We start from the raw sequence: 21,845 nt of genomic DNA on the forward strand, positions 1-21,845 counted from the left end.
AGGTAAGTTGGTGGGGACAGGTGACTTGGGGACCCTACTCTTTCGACATCTTGCCCCTGATTCTGGTTTTAGTTTTTTAGAAATTCAAACTCAATTTTTAGAAGTTTAAAATTCATAATAAATTATCTGTATTCACAACACCTTTAATGTCATAGAATTAATTGAGAACGCCTACAGCATTAATAGTCTAAAATTTACTAACACTACCTACAGGATGAATTCATATGCAAGTGCAATTTATTTTATTTTATTATTTTATTTTATTTAAAGATTTATTTATTTGCTTGAGAGAGAGAAAGAGAGCTCGTGCAGGGGTTTGAGGGAGAGGGAGAGACAAACCAAGCAGAACCCAGGCCACGTGTGGAGCCGAATGCAGGGCATGATCCCATGACACTGAGATCATGACTGGAATCAAAATCAAGAGTCTGCTGTTCAATGAACTGAGCCACCTGGGCATTCCCTAACAAAGTACAATTTAATATAACTCTGATTCCCATTTCTTCTTCCAAACACACAACTCTCATATACTAAACATTGTCACTTACTCAGAAGAGATTTAAGACTAGGAAATTAAAACTCAGGAGACAGGTGAACTTCAACATTTTATCATAATTGTATAAGATTTATCCTGTTGAATGGTGTTGAGAAAATTGGACAGCCACATGTAGAAGAATGAAAGTAGATAATTTTCTTACACCATAGAAAAAAATAAACTCAAAATGGATAAAATACCTAAATGTGAGACAGGAATCCCACAAAATTCTAGAGGAGAACACAGGTAGCAACTTCTTCAATCTCAGCCACAACTACTTGCTAGACACATCTCTAAAGACAAAGGAAAAAAGGCAAAAATGAGCTATTAGGACTTCACCAAGATAAAAACCTGAACAGGAAGGGAAACTGTTGACAAAACCAAAGACAACCAACAGAATGGGAGAAGATATTTGCAAAAGACATATCAGATAAAGGGCTAGTATCCAAGATCTGTAAAGAGTTTTTAAACTCAACATCCAAAAAACAAATAATTCAGTCAAGAAATGGGCAGAAGACATAAACAAACATTTCTCCAAAGAAGACATACAAATGGCTAACAGACACATGAGAAAATGCACATCACTCATAATAAGGGAAATACAGATCACAACTACACTCAGATACCACCTCACACCAGTGAGAATGGAGAAAATTGACAATTCAGGAAACAACAAATCTTGGTAAGGATGTGGAGAAAAGGGAAGCCTCTTACACTGTTAGTGGGAATGCAAACTGGTGCAGCCACTCTGGAAAACAGTATAGATGTTCCTCAAAAAGTTAAAAATAGAGCTACCTTATGGCCCAGCAGTTGCACTACTGGGCATTTATACAAAGGACACAAACAGTGATCTGAAGGGGCACCTGCACCCCAATGTTTACAGCAGCAGTGTCCACAACAGCCAAACTATGGGAAGAGCCCCAGAAGTTCATCAATAGATGAATGGACAAAGAAGATGATAGAATATATAATAGAATATTACTCAGGAATCCAAAAAAGGAAATCTTACCATTTCCAATGATGTTGATGGAACTAGAGAGTATTATGCTAAGCGAAATAAGTTTATCAGAGAAAGATGCTTATCAATGATTTCACTCCTATGTGGAATTTAAGAAGCAAGACAATTGAACATAGGGGTAGGGAGGGAGTAATAATTTAAGACAAAATCAGAGAGGGAGATAAGCCATAAGAGATTCTTAACCATAAAAAACAAATTGAAGGTTGCTGGAGGGGATGTTGGTAGGGGATGGTATAAACAGGTGATGAGCATTAAGTAGGACACATGATGTAATGAGCACTGGGTGTTTTATGCAGCTGACGAATCACTGAACTCTATCTCTGAAACTAGTAATACACTGTATGTTAATTAATTTAACTTAAATAAAAATTTTAAAAGCATTTATCCTGTTACTTTGACCCTTTTCCCTTATTTCTCCCTGAAACCTAACCAATCTATTGTACTTAACATAAGATCATAAGATAAATGTCCTGAATCCCATAGGTGCTTTCTCTCTCCAACATTTTAAAAATTCACCTTTCTAGGCAATGATTTTTTTAAATGTTTTAGCCTGTGTGTATGTGTGCCCATGTACTATACCTACTTAAGGTGTCTTAGTGGGAGAAAAATCTTGCTAATTTGTTTGCAAATTTGTTCAACCCAACTGTAGCACCCAGTGTGATCTTTATGAAGTCTTTCAGAAGAAATCCCTTTATTTTTTTTTATATAAATTAATTTTTATTGGTGTTCAATTTACCAACATACAGAATAACACCCAGTGCTCATCTCGTCAAGTGTACCCCTCAGTGCCCGTCACCCATTCACCCCCACCCCCCCCTCCTCCCCCTCCACCACCCCTAGTTCATTTCCCAGAGTTAGAAGTCTTTATGTTCTGTCTCCCTTTCTGATATTTCTCACACATTTCTTCTCCCTTCCCTTATATTCCCTTTCGCTATTATTCATATTCCCCAAATGAATGAGAACATACACTGTTTGTCCTTCTCCGGTTACTGTGGCCAAGTTCAAAAAGGGTGTTGCCTGAGTTCTTCTCTGGGATTTTGATGGAATCTTGTCTCACATTTAGATCTTTCATCTATTTTGAGTTTATCTTTGTGTATGGTGCAAGAGAGTGGTCCAGTTTCATTCTTCTGCATGTGGATGTCCAATTTTCCCAGCACCATTTATTGAAGAGACTGTCTTTCTTCCAGTGGATCGTCTTTCCTCCTTTATCGTATATTAGTTGAGCATAAAGTTCAGGGTCCACTTCTGGGTTCTCTGTTCTGTTCCATTGATCTATGTGTCTGTTTTTGTGCCAGTACCACACTGTCTTGATGACCACAGCTTTGTAGTACAACCTGAAATCTGGCATTGTGATGCCCCCAGATATGGTTTTCTTTTTTTAAAATTCCCCTGGCTGTTTGGGGTCTTTTCTGATTCCACACAAATCTTAAAATAATTTGTTCTAAGTCTCTGAAGAAAGTCCATGGTATTTTGATAGGGATTGCATTATACGTGTAAATTGCCCTGGGTAACATTGACATTTTCACAATATTAATTCTGCCAATCCATGAGCATGGAATATTTTTCCATCTCTTTGTGTCTTCCTCAATTTCTTTCAGAAGTGTTCTGTAGTTTTTAGGGTATATTTTGAGAACCATTTGAATGGTAAATGGTTCTCCAACCTTTTATTTTCAGGTTGTAGGTGTCCTTCTGTCTAAAATGAGTCTCTTGTAGACAGCAAATAGATGGGTCCTGTTTTTTTATCCAGTCTGAAACCCTGCGCCTTTTGATGGGGTCATTAAGCCCATTCACGTTCAGAGTTACTTGAACTTCTTCTTAAAGGGGAGTTTTAAGAGTCCCCCTTAAAATTTCTTGCAGAGCTGGTTTGGAGGTCACATATTCTTTCAGTTCCTGCCTGTCTTGGAAGCTCTTTATCTCTCCTTCCATTTTGAATGAGAGCCTTGCTGGATAAAGTATTCTTGGTTGCATGTTCTTCTCATTTAGGACCCTGAATATATCCTGCCAGCCCTTTCTGGCCTGCCAGGTCTCTGTGGAGAGGTCTGCTGTTACCCTAATATTCCTCCCCATGAAAGTCAGGGACTTCTTGTCTCTTGCTGCTTTAAGGATCTTCTCTTTATCTTTGGAATTTGCAAGCTTCACTATTAGATGTCGAGGTGTTGAACGGTTTTTATTGATTTTAGGGGGGGATCTCTCTATTTCCTGGATCTGAATGCCTGTTTCCCTTCCCAGATTGGGAAAGTTTTCAGCTAGGATTTGTTCAAATACATATTCTGGCCCTCTGGCCCTTTCGGCGCCCTCGGGAACCCCAATTAAACGTAGGTTTTTCTTCCTTAGAGTGTCATTTATTTGCCTTAATCTGTCTTCATGGTTCTTTAATTGTTTATCTCTTTTTTCCTCAGTTTCCCTCTTTGCCATTAACTTGTCTTCTATGTCACTCACTCGTTCTTCCACGTCGTTAACCCTCGTCGTTAGGACTTCTAGTTTGGATTGCATCTCATTCAATTGATTTTTAATTTCTGCCTGATTGGATCTAAATTCTGCAGTCATGAAGTCTCGTGAGGCCTTAATGCTTTTTTCTAGAGCCATCAGTAGCTGTATAATAGTGCTTCTGAATTGGCTTTCTGACATTGAAGTGTAATCCAGATTTTGTAACTCTGTGGGAGCGAGGGCTGTTTCTGATTCTTTCTTTTGAGGTGAGGTTTTCCTTCTAGTCATTTTGCTCAGTGCAGAGTGGCCAAAAACAAGTTGTATTGGGAAAAGGAGAGAAAGAGAGAGAAGGAAAGAAAAGAGAAAGAGAAAAAAGAAAAAGAAAAAAAAAAGGAAAAAAGAGAAGAAAAAGAGAAAGAAAATGAAAGAAAGGTGAAAAAAAAAGGGGGGTGGGGGAAGCAATCAGAAATCAAAAAGAAAAGAAAAAAGAAAAACAAACAAAAAAAAAAAAACACGGGGGATTATCTTCTGAATCTGTAGACTTTAAGTCCCTTGACTTCCCCTGGAACTGGTCCGTCCAGCTGGTCTTCTGGGGGAGGGGCCTGCTGTGCTGATTTTCAGGTGTTAGCACCTGGGGGAGCCTCTCTGCCCCCTGCCTGGGCAGGGCTCAGCGGGGTTTGTTTACCCCGTGAGGCCCCAGGAGGAACAACCGCAGTGGCGGGGCCAGCTCTGCAGCCCTGGAGTCAGCTCCCGCAGTAACTCCGGGGCTTCTCCGTCTGCAGGGCCTGGAGGCTCCGGGGCGGGGCCGCTGATCTGCTCAGCTCGGGGCAGGAGCGTCCTCGCTGTCCTGGGCCCTCCCGGCCTCTGCCTGTCCTGGGGGAGGCCGGATCCTGGGCTGTGTCCCAGCGCCCTGTGCTCCGGGGCCTGCGCTGTGGGATTCGCGCTCCCGCCCCGCAGCCCCCTCCGCGGAGCCGCCGCCCGAGCCCCTCCGAGCTGCTCTGGCCCCGCCGTGCGCGCTGCAGCCCTTAGGGAGCTCGGCGCACTCTCCCGGGGCGCAGGTGTCTGTTAGTGTCCCCGGGAGCCCGAGGGCATCCCCGCCCTCCTGGGTCCTGCTCCACCTCCCTGCGAGCCCCTTTCCCCCGGGAAGGTTGGTGCAGCTCCTGCTCCTCCGGGACGGGGCTCTCCTGTCCTGGGGACACTCGCCCCGGCCTCAGCCCGGCTCCTCGCGGGGCCCCTCCCCCTCGGAGGCCTTTTGTTCCTTTATTTCTTTTTCCCCGTCTTCCTGCCTTGATAGAAGCGCGAACTCTTCTCACTGTAGCTGTTCCAGCTGGTCTCTCTTTACATCTCAGGCCGAATTCGTAGATTTTCAGGATGGTTTGAAGGTTATCTAGGTAATTTGGTGGGGACAGGTGATTTGGGGACCCTGCTCTTCCGCCATCTTGCCCCTCCCCCCCAGAAGAAATCCCTTTATAGACCTTACTAACTGTTAACATTCTTCACCTGAGTTACTGAAAAATTTTTATCTTGCCATAACCATGAATGCCAAGACTGAAGATACAGCCTTTTATTTTGGCCCTTTTAAGTGTAAAAGTAAAATTAATGGCCAACTTATAATAATTTATAAAAGTATATGACATATTCTTAAGTGTTAATCTTAAGCTATAGGATTGATACCATACCCATCTTATCTTCACCTGGAATCTGTCACTTGGAATCTTTTGTATTATATACATATAAAATATATATACATATAAAATATATCTTTTTTAAATTATTTTATTTTATTTTTTTAATAATAAATTTATTTTTTATTGGTGTTCAATTTGCCAACATACAGAATAACACCCAGTGCTCATCCCATCAAGTGTCCCCCTCAGTGCTCGTCACCCATTCACCCCCACTCCCCGCCCTCCTCCCCTTCCACCACCCCTAGTTCTTTTCCCAGAGTTAGGAGTCTTCATGTTCTGTCTCCCTTTCTGATATTTCCTACCCATTTCTTCTCCCTTCCCTTCTATTCCCTTTCACTATTTAAAATATATATGTATCTATCTATTATCTATTTATCATCTATCTATCTATCTATTTATCATCTATCTATCATCTATATCAAGCTGTTTCTAATGCAAGGAAGAAAAGGGAAGGGGAAAGTAGGCATACAGAGGAAGGAAGGAGAAAAGGAAGGAAAAAACCCAAAATATATGTGAGTGTGTGTATGTGTAGCGCACATTTAGGAGAATATCATAAAGAACTACATGGTAACTCATAAGTAGGGCTTATGACATAAGCTGAACAAGCTGAAGCTGCGATAATTTTTTGAGCTTATACACTTATTTGGTAGCACAGATTCCTCTCAGCTGGGTCTGTGTACAGTGGGCCCTAGTAGATATGATTAGTTCATATAGCTACATCCTTCCTTTTTTATCTCTTCTGTAACCCCAGGACCTAACATTGTGTTCAGTGTGTGTTTCTCACGGAAGAAATATTTATTAAATTCATGGATGAAATGGTTTGTTTATATCTTATGAATATGCCTTAAATCCTAGATCCTAAATCTATATTCTAACTGTTGTGTAAGCTTCTCAAACACATTATTTATTATATATCTGTTTTTCTTTGCATGGTTCATGTAAGATGAATAGGTGCAATAATTCTGTAAACTGCAATTCTAATTAAAGCTTTACTATCAAACTTTGCATGAGCTTCTGAACTTGGAAGAAGGGTTATAGAAAGGACAAGGCCTAGTGCCCTGTGATTCTTGATCACAGACTTTCCTCGCCAGCCATTACTTATCTATTTGTCTACGTGCTGTTTTATGGGTTCAGAAAGAGGTTTATTTCAGTTCATGACTTGAACTTGAAAGTCCTTATATTAAGACTTTAATTTTTACTCATTTTCCCCTTAAAATTAAAAAAGAATATATCAACATGTACTTTTTATTGTGCCAACAAAATAATCAAAGCTCCATCCATAAAAGTTCTTGTTTTTTTTTATCTTTGATAGATACAATGTGTAATCTATTAAAATAATGTAATAAGCACTCAGAGTATGTTCTCCAGTGAGTACTTCCAAAGAGACTAACTGCTTTTTATTCACAATGAGATAAAAACAACCAGCTGTATTGTCATTAAGATTATTTTGCACAGAGCAGCCCAGGTGGCTCAGTGGTTTAGCACCGCCTTCAGCCCAGGGTGTGATCCTGGAGACCTGGGATGGAGTCCCAGGTCCGGCTCCCTGCATGGAGCCTGCTTCTCCCTCTGCCTGTGTCTCTGCCTCTCTCTCTCTCTCTCTCTGTGTCTCTCATGAATAAATAAATAAAATCTTAAATTAAAAAAAGATTATTTTGCACAATTGCCATCTGCACTCCAACCAAGAATTGTTTTCACATAAATCATTCACATAAATCAAGAATTGTTTTCACATAAATTACAGATCAATCAGAATCTTGCCTGACACAAGGACCACTTTTACACTATAGGTAATTCACTATTTTTTTCCCTTGGAGGAAAGGCTTAAATGAGAAAAGTATACTCTCCATGAAAGGACAGTCTCCTTTTCAGTATATCTTTATATGTCTTATGAAAGAAAGAAATGATGTATTCACAATTGAAAAAAATCACTTATCTTTGTACTGCTGGTGCTATGCTTCCTAGTAAATAATGACACAGAAAGTTTCATGAGAAAATGGTGAATTGTACCTGTATTAACAACTGATACACAACAAAGCAATTACAACTTAGTGTTTTCTTTTAGGTCATTGTGATCTCAAAACACAGTTGGGTCATAATTATTCTATGATTTTCTTTTTTTTAAGATTTTATTTATTCATGAGAGAAGGGGGTGGGGGGAGGGCAGAGACACAGGCAGAGGGAGAAGCAGGTTCCATGCAGGGAGCCTGATGTGGGACTTGATACCGGGTCTCCAGGATCACGCCCTGGGCTGAAGGCGGCGTGAAACCCCTGAGCCACCTGTGTTGCCCCTATGATTTTCTTTCTTTTTCATGTCTAGGCCATGCCTATACTTCAGTTTCTCATATATAGAAATTAATTCAGGACCATTCTTTATTAAAATATTCTTTTTACTATAATAGGTTGATTTGAAATGTCATAATAAACATACCATAAACTTGTAGTAAATGGAATAGAAATTACATATATACTTTTCAGGAAGCATTTAGGAGATTCAGTTATAAACATTGATATCCAAATAGCCTTTCAGAGTTTATAAATTCAGTGAGGATGAGAAAAGGAAAGTGAAACCATAATCCCTGAAGAGATATTAATGCAACCACTGCCTCACCATGTGGCTTCTGCTTCTAGGAGGATAGTCAAAGGAAGTCAAATTAGACATCTTACAATGCTTGTTTTCATATTAAGATCTTTTATTGGATGGGGATCCCTGGGTGGCACAGCGATTTGGCACCTGCCTTTGGCCCAGGGCGCGATCCTGGAGACCCGGGATCGAATCCCACGTCGGGCTCCCAGTGCATGGAGCCTGCTTCTCCCTCTGCCTGTGTCTCTGCCTCTCTCTCTCTCTCTGTGACTATCATAAATAAATTAAAAAAATTAAAAAAAAGATCTTTTATTGGGAAAAAATAAGAGCTTTTATTGGGAAAAAAGGCAGCTTCTATCCCTAAGAATCAATACATAGGAATTTAAGCCATGAGTCACTCATATTTGAAAATGAGTAAACTTGATTTTTATCAGAAGTTAGTGTATATGTTCTTTTTTAATTTTTTTAATAAATTAATTTTTATTGGTGTTCAATTTACCAACATACAGAATAACACCCAGTGCTCATCCCGTCAAGTGTCCCCCCAGTGCCCCTCACCCAGTCACCCCCCCCCCGCCCTCCTCCCCCTCCACCACCCCTAGTTCATTTCCCAGAGTTAGGAGTCTTTATGTTCTGTCTCCCTTTCTGATATTTCCCACACATTTCTTCTCCCTTCCCTTATATTCCCTTTCACTATTATTCATATTCCCCAAATGAATGAGAACATACACTGTTTGTCCTCCGATTGACTTACTTCACTCAGCGTATATGTTCTTAAACTACCAAAAAGAAGAAAAGAAGTTGAAATAAGACAATTCTTTCTTATCTATCTAGCTTGTGAGATGTTTAACTATTTACAATGAAGCATAGAATTATATGTGAAAGTCTAAACACTTTCATCAATAGTGAACAGTTCTCTATTCATTTGACATTATGCTTTCACTTTTAGTAGTTCTTCATGATTTTGAATGTATTTAAGAGGATTTGATTGTACATTGCAGCAAATCAGTAAATTCTTGTGCACACCTCAAAAAAAAGTATAGAATCCCTCTCCAGATATTAAAGTTAGTGATTCATCTCCTTTATATAATTTCAATGTGCTTTCTTGACTGCTTACTCTCTTCATTTGTTAGATTACTAAACATTATATTTATGGTCTACATTGTATTACTGTGAAACAGACTATTTTAATGTGAAGTAATGAGAAGTTTCAAAAAAACCTCTTTTATAGTTGGTGAGTAATGGAGGGAAAGGCAGAGCGTTTTCAAGGTGTATTTTTCACCATGGGAACATGATTTCACAAACTAAGGATTATTTATAAAAATAGTGAACTTCTACGATTTCTAGGAAACTATTCTAAAAATCATATCTTTGATCAACTTAGCCCAAGAAGGGGGAAGGGCCATATATACTGAGCTGTGAATAGATTAATAAACATAATAGAAATACAAATAAAACACTTAGTTTTTTATGCAACTTTATTTTTAAGAATGTATTTTCTAATTGCGTAAATGCAACATTATTTAAGAGAAGACAGTTGAACCTCAATCAATGCTATGATCCTTCATCCATATAGTTGAGTATTTTGATCACTACAATATTCCCAGAGTAATCAAAATGGATGAGTAAATTGATTTGTACAAGCCATTCCAGGCTTCTATAAAATTAAAATAACATGATTTTTTGCTCACATTTATATAAAAAGAATACTTCATTTCCTCATTATATTCTACTAGAGCACACAAGTCTCTCTAATTTGGAAAATTCATGCTTGGTTTTACACACCATTCCTAGCATGACATAATGAGGCACTAGATTGGACACCAGGTGCCTCTAACCACTTTTATTTATCTTCTCACTATGCATGAATTTGTTTTATCAATAGTAAAAAAAAATCAGTATGTTGGAAATATTATAAAGAAATAAAAGGACAATTTAATGTATTATAAAAGTATTGTCTATTTTCTTCTTATACTGGCAACTTATATGAACTATAAATAGAAGCAAAGAGTGTGTAGTGCATGTAATTTGAAAACTGTGGTGTTTAAAATTATATGGTATGGATTTATTTTTGAGGCTCTCATGTCAATGCCTAATAAACTAAAACTTTTTCTGCATAATGAGATCAAAGTAGGTATAAGTTATAAAAGTATTAATTCTTTAAGCTTTTTTTTTTCTTCCCCTTGCATCTAAATGCTGTGTTGTATTGACAGATCTGGGAAATTTTAGTGGACGGACAAGAAGTGCAGTCTCTGTGAGGGAAGGCCAGGGGGTTGTTTTGATCTGCTCTCCTCCGCCTCATTCACCAGGTACAGTAGGATCCCGTTCTATATTGCTGCTGCTCTCTTTGTACTATATGCTCATTCTTTTAAACAGTGTATACATTCGAGGTGAAATATGCATGGGTTTTTGAAATGTGTCAGGGCACTAGTTGAGTAATTAAAGATCATCTATTCTAACTACCACTGGACAGAAGACTGCACTCCTGTGATAAGATCCTGGTATTGCCTTTCTAACTGTTGACTGTTGTGGTTATGTCTCTGCCTGCCACCAGTGAGGAATATGTTGCTCGGAGCGCAAGGAATGTGATAAATGAAAGACTAAAACTTCTCGAAATTTTTTGAAGTGTCAGAGTTGAGGTTACTGAATAACAAAGTGCATCTTGTTTCTGAAGATAAGCTTGAAACTGGGTTGTTTATGGTGTTGTTTCTCAGACTGGAACAAAATATACTAAGAAATAGTTTTTTTGAGTTTCAAACAAAAATATAATTTACTTATTACTTTTTTGGCCACTTGAGCTCTTATCTATAATAATCATAGTCATACTTCATGGATTTGGAGGAACAGAATAATAAGCTGTGCTCAGATTAATTATATTCCCTTTTCCCAACTCAGCTAATTATACTTCTTTTTTTTTTTAGTTCTATAATTTGAGATGAGTACCTCTTTGTATCATAGAATAGTTTTCCTATACTACAATTTAAGAAGGGCCAGTACCAGAGAGAGAGAGAGAGAGAGAGAGAGAGAGAGAGAGAGAGAGAATCAAATGTCTGAGAAATAACAAAGACCTCAGCATTAACAGGAAATAGAATTCAGGGTCTTGGCATCTCAATCAATTTTTCTTCTTTGTTTAGTGTGAGAATCATTTGTTTCTAGGTTATAATTATCAGTGTAGTAATGGGGCCCAATTTTGTTCTGCCATAGATAATTCTTATAAAAAATTATCATAGGACCTCAACCAATTTTTTAAAAATTTCTCAACTTTATCTGATTCCTTTCTAATTTTTTTTAACTGAAAGAAAAGTAAATTATGTTTCAACAAGAAAATATTTTTAAAAAACATTTTGCTTTGAAACTCAAATAATAATTACTATCAGTAATAATTCTGAGTTTTACTCACCTAACTTTTATATGTCAATTTAGTCATTCCAATCCTTTGTGAGTTGTTTGGGGACTTTAAAGTAAACATATTTAGTCTTACGTGCTTGTGGTTTTAGATTTAGATTATTTCAAGGCAACATGTGTTTTAACTTTTTATCGATGGATAAGACAAAACATTTTAGTAGGTTCGAGAGAATCCTGTAGCATCCGTAAATATTATGTCTGATGTTGGGTTATTATATTTGGTTTAAGGACTAATATTAGATGAATAATTGCTAGAGATTTAAAAAAAAAGAAGGAAGAGGAGGAGGCCAGAGGAACCTGCTCTACAAAGGATGAAAGTGTTCACCATCAGATTCAAAGTAGTTAACATGCAAGCAAAATTTTTTGAAACATAATCCATACTGAAAGGCAGTTAGGACATGTGTAGAAAAGGGAAATGTGATAGAATGATACAGGAAGCAAAACTAAAGATGACATAAAGACAAATCATCTGATTGCCAAAGAAAACTATAGAGAAGATTTCTTTTTTCTTTTTTTATAGAGAAGATTTCTAATGGGGAAGAATAGCATAATGAATTGCACACATGATAAGCAAGAAATAAGAATATGTATTAATAACTGATGAAATAAAAATACTATAAAATGTGAGATCAGTAAGAATAATGCCAGATAGTTGCTATTGTATATATGTTTTAAGAAATATTAGGCTGGGGCACTTGGCTGGCTCAGTTGGTGGAATGTGTGACTCTTAACCTTGGGATCTTGAGTTTGAGCCCCACAAACCTGGGTACAGAGATTACTTAAGAAATTTTTAAAAATTTAAAAAAGAAATATTAGAGTGATTGTAAAAGTTAATAGGAGAGGTTGTATACTACTAGGTACTCATTTCGGAGTTTTATATCAAATGATCCACTCAAACATCAGTGTTAGCCCCAGAGTTTTAAGGGATATGTACAGAGCCCAAAATAACAGAAGTAACTCAGCATTCAGACCAATGTCTAACACTTATCAGATGGATAGTTTTCTCCCTATCAGCCAAATCCTATGTATCTTTATGTCCTTTGTTGAACATCCTTTTCCTTTCTTGCTCCAACTGAAACTTGCATATCCCCTGAAGACATGGCTTCCCTGCAGCCCTTTAAAATTACGGCTATTTATTATCTCAAACTGTATGTGCCATTCAGATAACCTTGGAACAGATATCCCCCTTTCTCCACATTACCTATTCTCCCTTCTTTCTCCTCACAGTCCCTTAACCTGTTCACTATAGTTCATCCTTTTTTCTGTCTACTTTAAAAAATCACTAAAATGCATCTTCACCCAGAGATGGTTTGGTCTCTTTTTTGATCATCCCAATAGCATGCAACTATACTACCCTTTCCTTCACTTGAAAACAAAACAAACCAAAGCTCTTTTGACAATGTTGTCTTTCACCTGTTACCTCATTTTTCTGCTCCTTTTCATCACAAAACTCTTCAAAAGTTTTGCCTGTTACATTTTATCTAACTCCCGTATTTCAATTCTATGTCTCTCTGTCCCTCTTTCTCTGCCTCTATGTCTCCCTTTTTAAAAAGTAGATTGATTGAAGTACAATTTATATCCCAGGAAACTCACTCATTTCAAGTATAGTTTATTGAGTTTTAGTAAATTTATGACATTGTGCTACCATTACCAAAATCTAGTGCTAGAACAGTTCCATCATTTCACAAAGGTATTCGCACCCAATTTCCCCACAATTTACTTTTTTTAAAAAAATTTATTTTAATGGAATTGAATCATACAATGTTCAGTCTGTGTGTATATATATGTGGTAAGAGAGAGTGGGTGTGTGTTTGGTTTCTTTTACTTAGTTTAATGTTTCTAAGGTTCATTCATATTGTGGCATTTATCAGTCGTTTGTCACTTTATATTGCTGAATAGTATTCCATTGTATAGATAGAGATCCTTCTGTTTATTACTCAGTTGATGGCATTTGGATTATTTTTAGTCTTCATTCCATAAAATACTTAATTGCTTATCTTTTAAACACTTACAACTGCCAAACATATATTTCCAACCAGGACTCTGGCTTGTATATCTATCTGCCTGTTTGACATTTCCAATCAGAATGGCTAATAGGCATGTCAAGCCTAACCATGTCTAAAACTGGTTATATCTTCCCCAAACCTGCTCCACCTGCAGTCTTTCCAACTCAGACAAAGGCAATTCCATCTCTTACTATTCATTAGGCCTTATGGTCAGTTTTAACTTCTCACTTTCTGACATCCCACAGATAAACCATCAGCAATTTTATTGGTCCTACTCAAAACTTTATCCAAAATTTGATCATTTCTCACACCCTCTACTGTAGCTTTCTAGAATGAACTACTATCATCTCCTACTTGGATTATTCACAACAGTATCTTAACTATTATCCCTTATTTTTTATTTCATCTTTTTTCCAATCTATTCTTTTTTAATATTTTATTTATTTATTCATGAGACACACACAGAGAGAGAGAGAGAGAGAGAGAGAGAGAGAGAGAGGCAGCACAGGCAGAGGGAGAAGCAGGCCCCATGCAGGGAGGCCGACGTGGGACTCGATCCTGGGGCTCCAGGATCATGCCCTGGGCTGAAGGCAGGCGCTAAACCGCTGAGCCATCCAGGGATCCCCCAATCTATTCATAACATAATAGCTGGAGTGATTCTTTAAAATTATGTTGTATCATGTCACCCCTGCTTTGTGCAAAACACCCCAAAATTCCCCATCTACTAAGGACTGAATTGAGTTACACCAAAATGCATATGTTGTGTGATGGTATACTGATATGGGGACTTTGGAAGGTAATTAAAATTAGATAAGGTCATGAGGCTATGGCCTTCAGGATAGAATTAGTGTCCTTATAAGCAAAGACACTAGAACTTGCTCTATCTCTCCCTTGTATATGAATATAGTACAAAGGCAGTGTGTGCGAGTCAAAAAGAGATCTCACCAGAAACCAACAATGCTGGCATCCTGAACCCAGACTTCTAGCCTCCAGTACCATGGGGAAAATAAATTTCTATTGTTCAAGCCACCTATTCTATAGCATTTTGTTATGATACCCTAAGCAAACTATTACACTGTCTCATTCAGAATCAAAGCCAAAGTCCTCAATGTCTTGAAAAACCCTCACCATGTAGTAAGAGATCTTTTTTTACTATTTACTTTTTTTCATAATGCTATTGCAAATGAACATAATTATAAAATACATAAGTAAAATGTGATTCTCATACTAATAAAGAAAAAATATGATATTTTGTATTTTTGCCAAAGGAAAAGACTGAAAGTTAAAGGATTGGAATTATTCATTGAAAGCACAATGATACTGAGAAACAGTGATTTAATTCTAATGCCTTGGTTGGTCAATTAAAAGAACTCTGAAAATGTCTCAGGAAAGTAAAGTAAAAAAATATTGCTGAAGAGGAGAGGTAAAGTGTAGACAGAATAAGCCAGGGCCATTCAATGAAAGAGGCCTAGGGCTTGAGTCCTTGCTCTGATGCCTATTATGACCTCAACAACTGTCTTCTTTTTGGTGGAATGAGATCATATATTGTGAAATGAGTCTATAACCTGGTACATACCAGGACTCTCAGACCCAAATTTCTGTCTCATCCACACAGTCATTTGGACCATCATAGCATACCTATTTAACTGATAGTTAATTCTGGTTTGTTCCTTATTCTTGTTTTACTTTCTTCTTTCAAATTATAATTAACTTATTACTTTATCAGAATTTTATTTTTTTCAAGTTTTTATTTAAATTCCAGTTAGTTAACATATAGTGTAATATTAGTTTCAGGAACAGAATTTAGTGATTCATCACTTATATACAACACCCAGTGCTCATCACAACAAATGCCCTCCTTAATCCCTATCACCCATTTAACCTATCCTCCATGCACCTCCCCTCCAGCAACCCTGTTTGTTCTGTATAATTAAATAACATGGTTCTCTAAGACACCACAGAGAACATGGTTCACATTTCTTTTTTTCCTTTGTTCATCTATTTCATTTCTTAAATTCCATATGAGTGAAATCATATGTTGTTTGTCTTTCTCTGACTAACTTATTTTGCTTAGCATAGTACCTTCTAGCTTCATCCATGTTATTGCAAATGGAAGGATTTCATTCTTTTTTATGGCTGAGTAGTATTCCATTGTATTCCATTCCAATATATACACTTCTTTTTTTTAACTTTTATTTAAAATAAATTAATTAACATATAGTATATTATTAGTTTCAGAGGTAGAGTTTAGTGATTCATTAGTTGCATCTAACACTGAGTACTCATTACATCAAGTTCTCTCCTTAATTCCATCACCCACTTATCCCTTCCCCCACCACTCACCTCCCCTCTAGCAACCCTCAGTCTGTTTTCTATAGTTAAGAGTTTCTTGTGGTTTGTCTCCCTCTTATGGTTTGTCTCCCTCTCTCATTTCATCTTATTTTATTTGGGTGATCCTAAGTTTGGGCATAGATGTTTATAATTCTTAGGTCTTCTTTCATATAGACTCCTTTATTATGATATGATTATAATGACTAGGCATAAAGACTACAATGATGGAAGAAGCAGGGGAATAAATGAGTGTCAGAAGATAAAATTATGGGAAAAAATGATGCTGAAAGAAAAGGAAAAGAAACATATTGGATTACAAATGTAGACATATCATAATAAAGGCCCCATCTTCACCTCTTGTTATAGTCTTTGGTTTAAAAATCTAGTTTGTATAATCTAAGTATGGCTACTCTGGCCTTCCATTAGTATGATGAATGTTTTTCTATCCCCTCACTCTCAATCTGCAGGTGTCTTTGAGTCTAAAATGAGTCTCTTGTAAGCAACATATGGATAGGTCTTGGTATTTTTATCCATTCTGATACACAGTGTTTTTTGATTAGAGCATTTAGTCCATTTACACTCAGAATTATCCTTGATAGATATGAATTTAATGCCATTGTATTAGTTAAGTCATTGTTTTCTGTATTCCTTTATAGTCAGTCTTTTTCACATTTGATTTTCTATCCCAGAGTCCCCTTTATTTTTTTATATTATTTATTTATGATAGTCACAGAGAGAGAGAGAGAGAGAGAGAGAGAGGCAGAGACACAGGCAGAGGGAGAAGCAGGCTCCATGCACCAGGAGCCTGACGTGGGATTCGATCCCGGGTCTCCAGGATCGCGCCCTGGGCCAAAAGCAGGCGCCAAATCACTGCGCCACCCAGGGATCCCCCCAGAGTCCCCTTTAATATTTCTTGTAGGACTGGTTTAGTGGTCACAAACTGTTTTCTTTTTTGTTTGTCTGGGAAACTCTTTTATCTCTCTTTCTATTCTGAATGATAAGCTTGCTAGATAGAGTATTCTTGGCTGCAGGTTTTTCCCACTTAGCACGTTGAATACATCATGCCCCATTCTTCTGGCCTGTCTGGATTCTGTGAAGAGATCTGCAGCTAACTTTAAGTTAAGGACCTCTTTTCTCTTGCTACTTTTAGGATTTGTTTCCTTTATCTCTATGTTTGCAAATTTAACTAGAATATGTGTTGTGTTAGCCCGCTTTTGTTGATTTTGATGGGAGTTCTCTATGCTTCATGGATTTGGATGTCTGTTTCCTTCTCCAGATCAGGGGAAGCTTTGAGTTACAATTTCCTCCAATAAACCTCCTTCCCCCTTTTCTCTCTCTTCTTCTTCTGAGATTCCTATGATACAAATGCTATTATGCTTTATGGAGTTGCTGAGTTCCCTAAGTCTACATTTTTTATCCAGTATGTTTCTTTTCCTTTCCTTTCAGCTTCATTTTTCCCATAATTTTATCTTCTATGACACTCATTTATTCCTCTGCTTCTTCCATCATTGTAGTCATTATACCTAGTCAGTTTTACATCTTAGTTATAGCATTTAAATTTTTTTTTAGCATGACTAATTCCTAGGTTTTTATCCCTGTGGTAAGGGACTCCCTAGTGTCTGCTATGCTTTTCTCAAATCCAGTTAGTATCTTTATGATCGTTGCTTTAATTTCTGGATCAAGCATATTGCTTATATCTGTTTCTATTTGGTCCCTAGCTATGGTGTTTACTTGATCTTTCTTTTGGAATTAATTCTTCCATCTTTGAATTTTTGTCTAGGTTTCTCTCTTCTGTGTGGTAAGAAGCCTGTTATGTTTCATGCTCCAAAGATTAATGGCTTTATGAAGAAGAAGTGACAGACTGCCCAGGGTCTGGAACTTCATGGAGTATCTCTGGTATATGCTATGTGCACTCTGCTACTGTGTTTTGGCTACTCTTTCTCTTAGGTCAGGCCTCTGCAGAGTTTCTCTTTGCCTGCAGTGGGGAGTATTTGGACCTTGACCAGAGTGTGGTGAGTTCTAATCAGGTGTACTCTGGTCTGCTTGTTGAAAGAGACCCATCCAGTACTATTCCCACTAGAACTAAAACTGCAGAACTCTGTGGTCAGTCAGGTCTTCTGGAAGAAAGGCTTGCTTCTCTGGTTCTTCAGCACACCTGCCCTAGAAAAGCAGCACCTGCAGAGTGCAGGGGGTTGGGTCCTGGTGTAAGGGGTTTAGGCTGTCAGTATTCACACTATACTGCTCACTGAAGCCAGCTTATGCTGAGGGGTTGTAGAGACAACTGATACCAGCCCCTCTCTTATCCTAGAGAGAAAAGTTTGTAACCACTATGGCCTAGGAAGCCCTCCCAGAAAACTGGACAATCTTGTGTGTCCTGGGCTTCCTCAGATATCTGCCTTTACCCTGACTATATCTAGGCTATCTGACCACCTCGCTGTGCAGTGCAGGTTGGCTGAGTTTTTGAAACTCCAAACTTTAGGAACCTAGCATGGTGGGAACACATGCTGGTCCTCTGGGGTAGGGTCTTGCCATTTTGGAACAGATGCAAGCACAAAGAGATAGATTCTGGAGTACCACACAGCCCCCCTGCGGTTTTGTCCCTGGAAAGGCAATGCCACATCTCTTAGGTGCACTCCAAGGAGGAAGGAACCATTTCTCATAGTGTATCCCAGGGGATCCTCAGATCATTCCATCAGCTACTGAGCTATCTGTCCTCCTCCACAGGAGCACTGCAGCACCCCAGCTCCACACTGGCCATGACTCAGACCTCTAAAACTCTAGTGTACAGGCACTACTGTTCATAAAATATCACAAAAATCAACCCCTCTTGTTTTACTAGTCAATGTCTTTGGAGGAAATGTTTTCCTTGTGTGATCTCCCATGTGCTCCTTTCTTTTTCTTACTCCTCTCTGTGACCAACATTGCTTCCCCTCTGTAGCACCCACAATCATTTTCTCCCCTAAATCATGTTTCCACATTTCTTACCTTCCATGATGTGGTCTTGTCTCTCCCTCAAGTTGTGCATCTTGTTCTGTTAGTCCTCAGATAAATTTCTTGGGTATCCAGAATAGCTTGATAGTTATCCAGCTGTGTGTAAGGGATGAGACAAGCCCAGGGTCCTCCTACTAATCTGCCATCTTACCTCCCAAAAATTTTATCAGAATTTTATTATGTGAAATAAGTGTTGGAAGTAAAAGTTTACTAAGAATTTTCTCTAACCTAGTAGAGTCTATGTCCTTTAAAGGTACAAAATTTATTACACCTAACAGTATGTATATATTAAATTCATTCTAAATAACTGAATAAATGTGCTCATTCTATTAGTTGAGTTTTGTAGGGCTTTAGACAGTTCCTACCAACTTTCTGTTATTAGTTTATCATAACCTATATCTATTAAAGATATTTGGGTCATTCAATATCCCATTCAAATTCAAATATTACAAGACGCCTGGGTGGCTCAGTGGTTGAACACCTGCCTTCAGCCCAGGACATGATCCTAGAGTCTGGGGATCAAGTCCCACATCAGGACCCTGCATGGAGCCTGCTTCTCTCTCTGCCTGTGTTTCTGCCTCTCTCTCTCTGCCTGTGTTTCTGCCTCTCTCTCTGTGTCTCTCATGAATAAATAAATAAAATCTTTTTAAAAATACTCAAATTTACTATTTCAAAGTATAGCAGCTTCTATAATACAGTAGTACTACATAGAATTGTAAAAAGTTATATATCACAGAATATTAAATAATATTCAGAAATAGCACAAATATCCATTTTCTTACTACCTCAAATGGATGTACAGTGCATTTTTTTGTGAATAGAAGTAAAAGCTAGGATTGACTTTTTTCAAAATAGCATTGTTTAATTCCCAAGAGAACAATATTAACTACTGTCAGTAGCATCTGTGAATGAAAATATCTTGATTGGATACTGAAATAGTTCTTCATCTATGAGAAAACATATTTTTCTAGACTGTTATGCATATCTACTTAAAATTATGTTGGTTGCCAAAATTTAAAAAAAGACAGTAAAACCTTTGACACTCTAGTAATTTTGAAATTTAGGGTTATAATGTAAAATGAGTCTATCTAATGAAATAAGCCTCATAAAACCTAGAACCATACGTAGACATATTTTATGGTTTAGAAGTTATCATCATAGACACTTTTAAATAAGGAACACAGTAATTAGTGCTTTACTTTATATATGTTTTGTTCAGAGATGCCTGGGTGGCTCAGTGGTTCAGCATCTGCCTTTGGCTCAAGTCATGATCTTGGGGCCTAGGATTGAGTACCACAGGTCCCCACAGGGAGCATTTCTCCCTCTGCCTGTGTCTCTGCCTCTCTCTCTCTCTCTCTGTCTCTCATGAATAAAAAATAAAATCATAAATAAATAAATAAATACATACATTTTGTTCATATTATGTGCATTAAGTTATCTCAGAAGTTTACACTGAAATGGGACTTCTTGTATGAAGTATTAGGCTATCGTCAAAAATATATGAGTATACCACTCAGCAATACAATAACCATATTTTCATATTTACTGTAGTATGTAATCCCTGCAAAGTGTCTGATAGAGATTATTGTCATTCCTATTGTATTGATGTGGAATCTAAGCTTCAGAAAGATTAAGTGAAATACTTAAGCTCCTATACTTCATAAATGATGGAACCAGGATTTCAATCTTTGATACATTTTGTACCATATAATGTACATTTAGTTAAAGCTATACTAAAGCCTTCACAGCATGAACACAGACAAGACTTTTTTAACAATGGAATTATCAATGTCTCAAAAATAATCCTTATTATATCAAGATTGAATTTTTTTTCATTCAACACATATTTATTCAGCTTATTTATGCTTGTTTTTATCATCTTATTTTATACTGGTTACCCTGCCTTTTCTGTTTCATTTGCCCTATTTTTACCTTCACTGTCTTTTTATTTTAAAGACGTAGAGGAATTTGAAGAAGAAAATGAATTCAAGTTTATGGCTCTATAACTATTTCCTATCAACTAGAAAATAAAGTTGGTTTGATAGAATACGATTAGTTGAGTTCTGGATATATCAACTCTTAGTTACTTACAGGTACAACAGAAATGGGATATGAATCTGAAGTCTAGGAAAGAGATTTAAGCAGGAGACTATAATATTAATAATAACCAGTAGAGTTAACTCAGGAGTAATCAAAAGGTTGTTTGGGTTCTCTCAGGGAGAATGTTTACAATGTGAACATCATATATTACTCTTTCTGCTGAAAAGAGAAAACCTCTTGTTCTGCTTTTGTGGTACGAACCAGTTTAAATAGCCACCAATCATATTTATGTGTTATAGTTTAAGCAGCTTTTGGGTATACATTAAAATTATTAACATGTACAGTTAGTACATTTGTTTAGCTCCAACTATTTGTAAGGATTACGTTAACTGCTTAGATGCAAAAGAATCATTGACTATTTAAGGATTATATTGCTGTGGTTCTCAAACATACAAGACCTAGAAGGCCCAAAATTTAGTGCATATTCTAGATGCCCAGGAACACCAGGGGCTTTAGGGTTGTGAAATAGAGGAATTTATCCTCAAGAGAAGATAGGCAGAATCATTATTTGTCATCTCTATTATTTGCAGAGAATTCTAATAGGTCCTGAGACAGGTATAAAAAGAGCATAAAAGTTGCAAGCCTTGTTTCAATACCCTCCACGTTCAATAGGAGAAACACCATAGTACATAAAACCACTGATAGCCATAGATAAAGCAAAATATAAGAAGATAAAGCCAGAGATAAAGCGAAATACAAGAATCAAATTTTAAAAGCTTTGATCATTATTTCTATTATACTGCCTAGACCCTTAGCTTATTCTCTA

The 21,845-nt window shown here is 37.4% G+C and overlaps 1 protein-coding gene across 1 annotated transcript in view; it reads left to right on the plus strand.

The window, feature by feature from the left end:
* Positions 1–21,845, plus strand: part of CNTN5 (contactin 5) — a 488,760-nt gene that overhangs the window by 93,127 nt on the left and 373,788 nt on the right. Inside the window, exon 6 of the mRNA XM_055320376.1 lies at positions 10,460–10,555. Coding sequence (XP_055176351.1) covers positions 10,460–10,555 — 96 coding nt within the window. The remainder of the gene's footprint in view (positions 1–10,459; positions 10,556–21,845) is intronic.

This window comes from Nyctereutes procyonoides, unplaced genomic scaffold (genome assembly GCF_905146905.1).
Source record: "Nyctereutes procyonoides isolate TBG_1078 unplaced genomic scaffold, NYPRO_anot_genome, whole genome shotgun sequence".
In the NCBI taxonomy this organism is placed as follows: domain Eukaryota; kingdom Metazoa; phylum Chordata; class Mammalia; order Carnivora; family Canidae; genus Nyctereutes; species Nyctereutes procyonoides.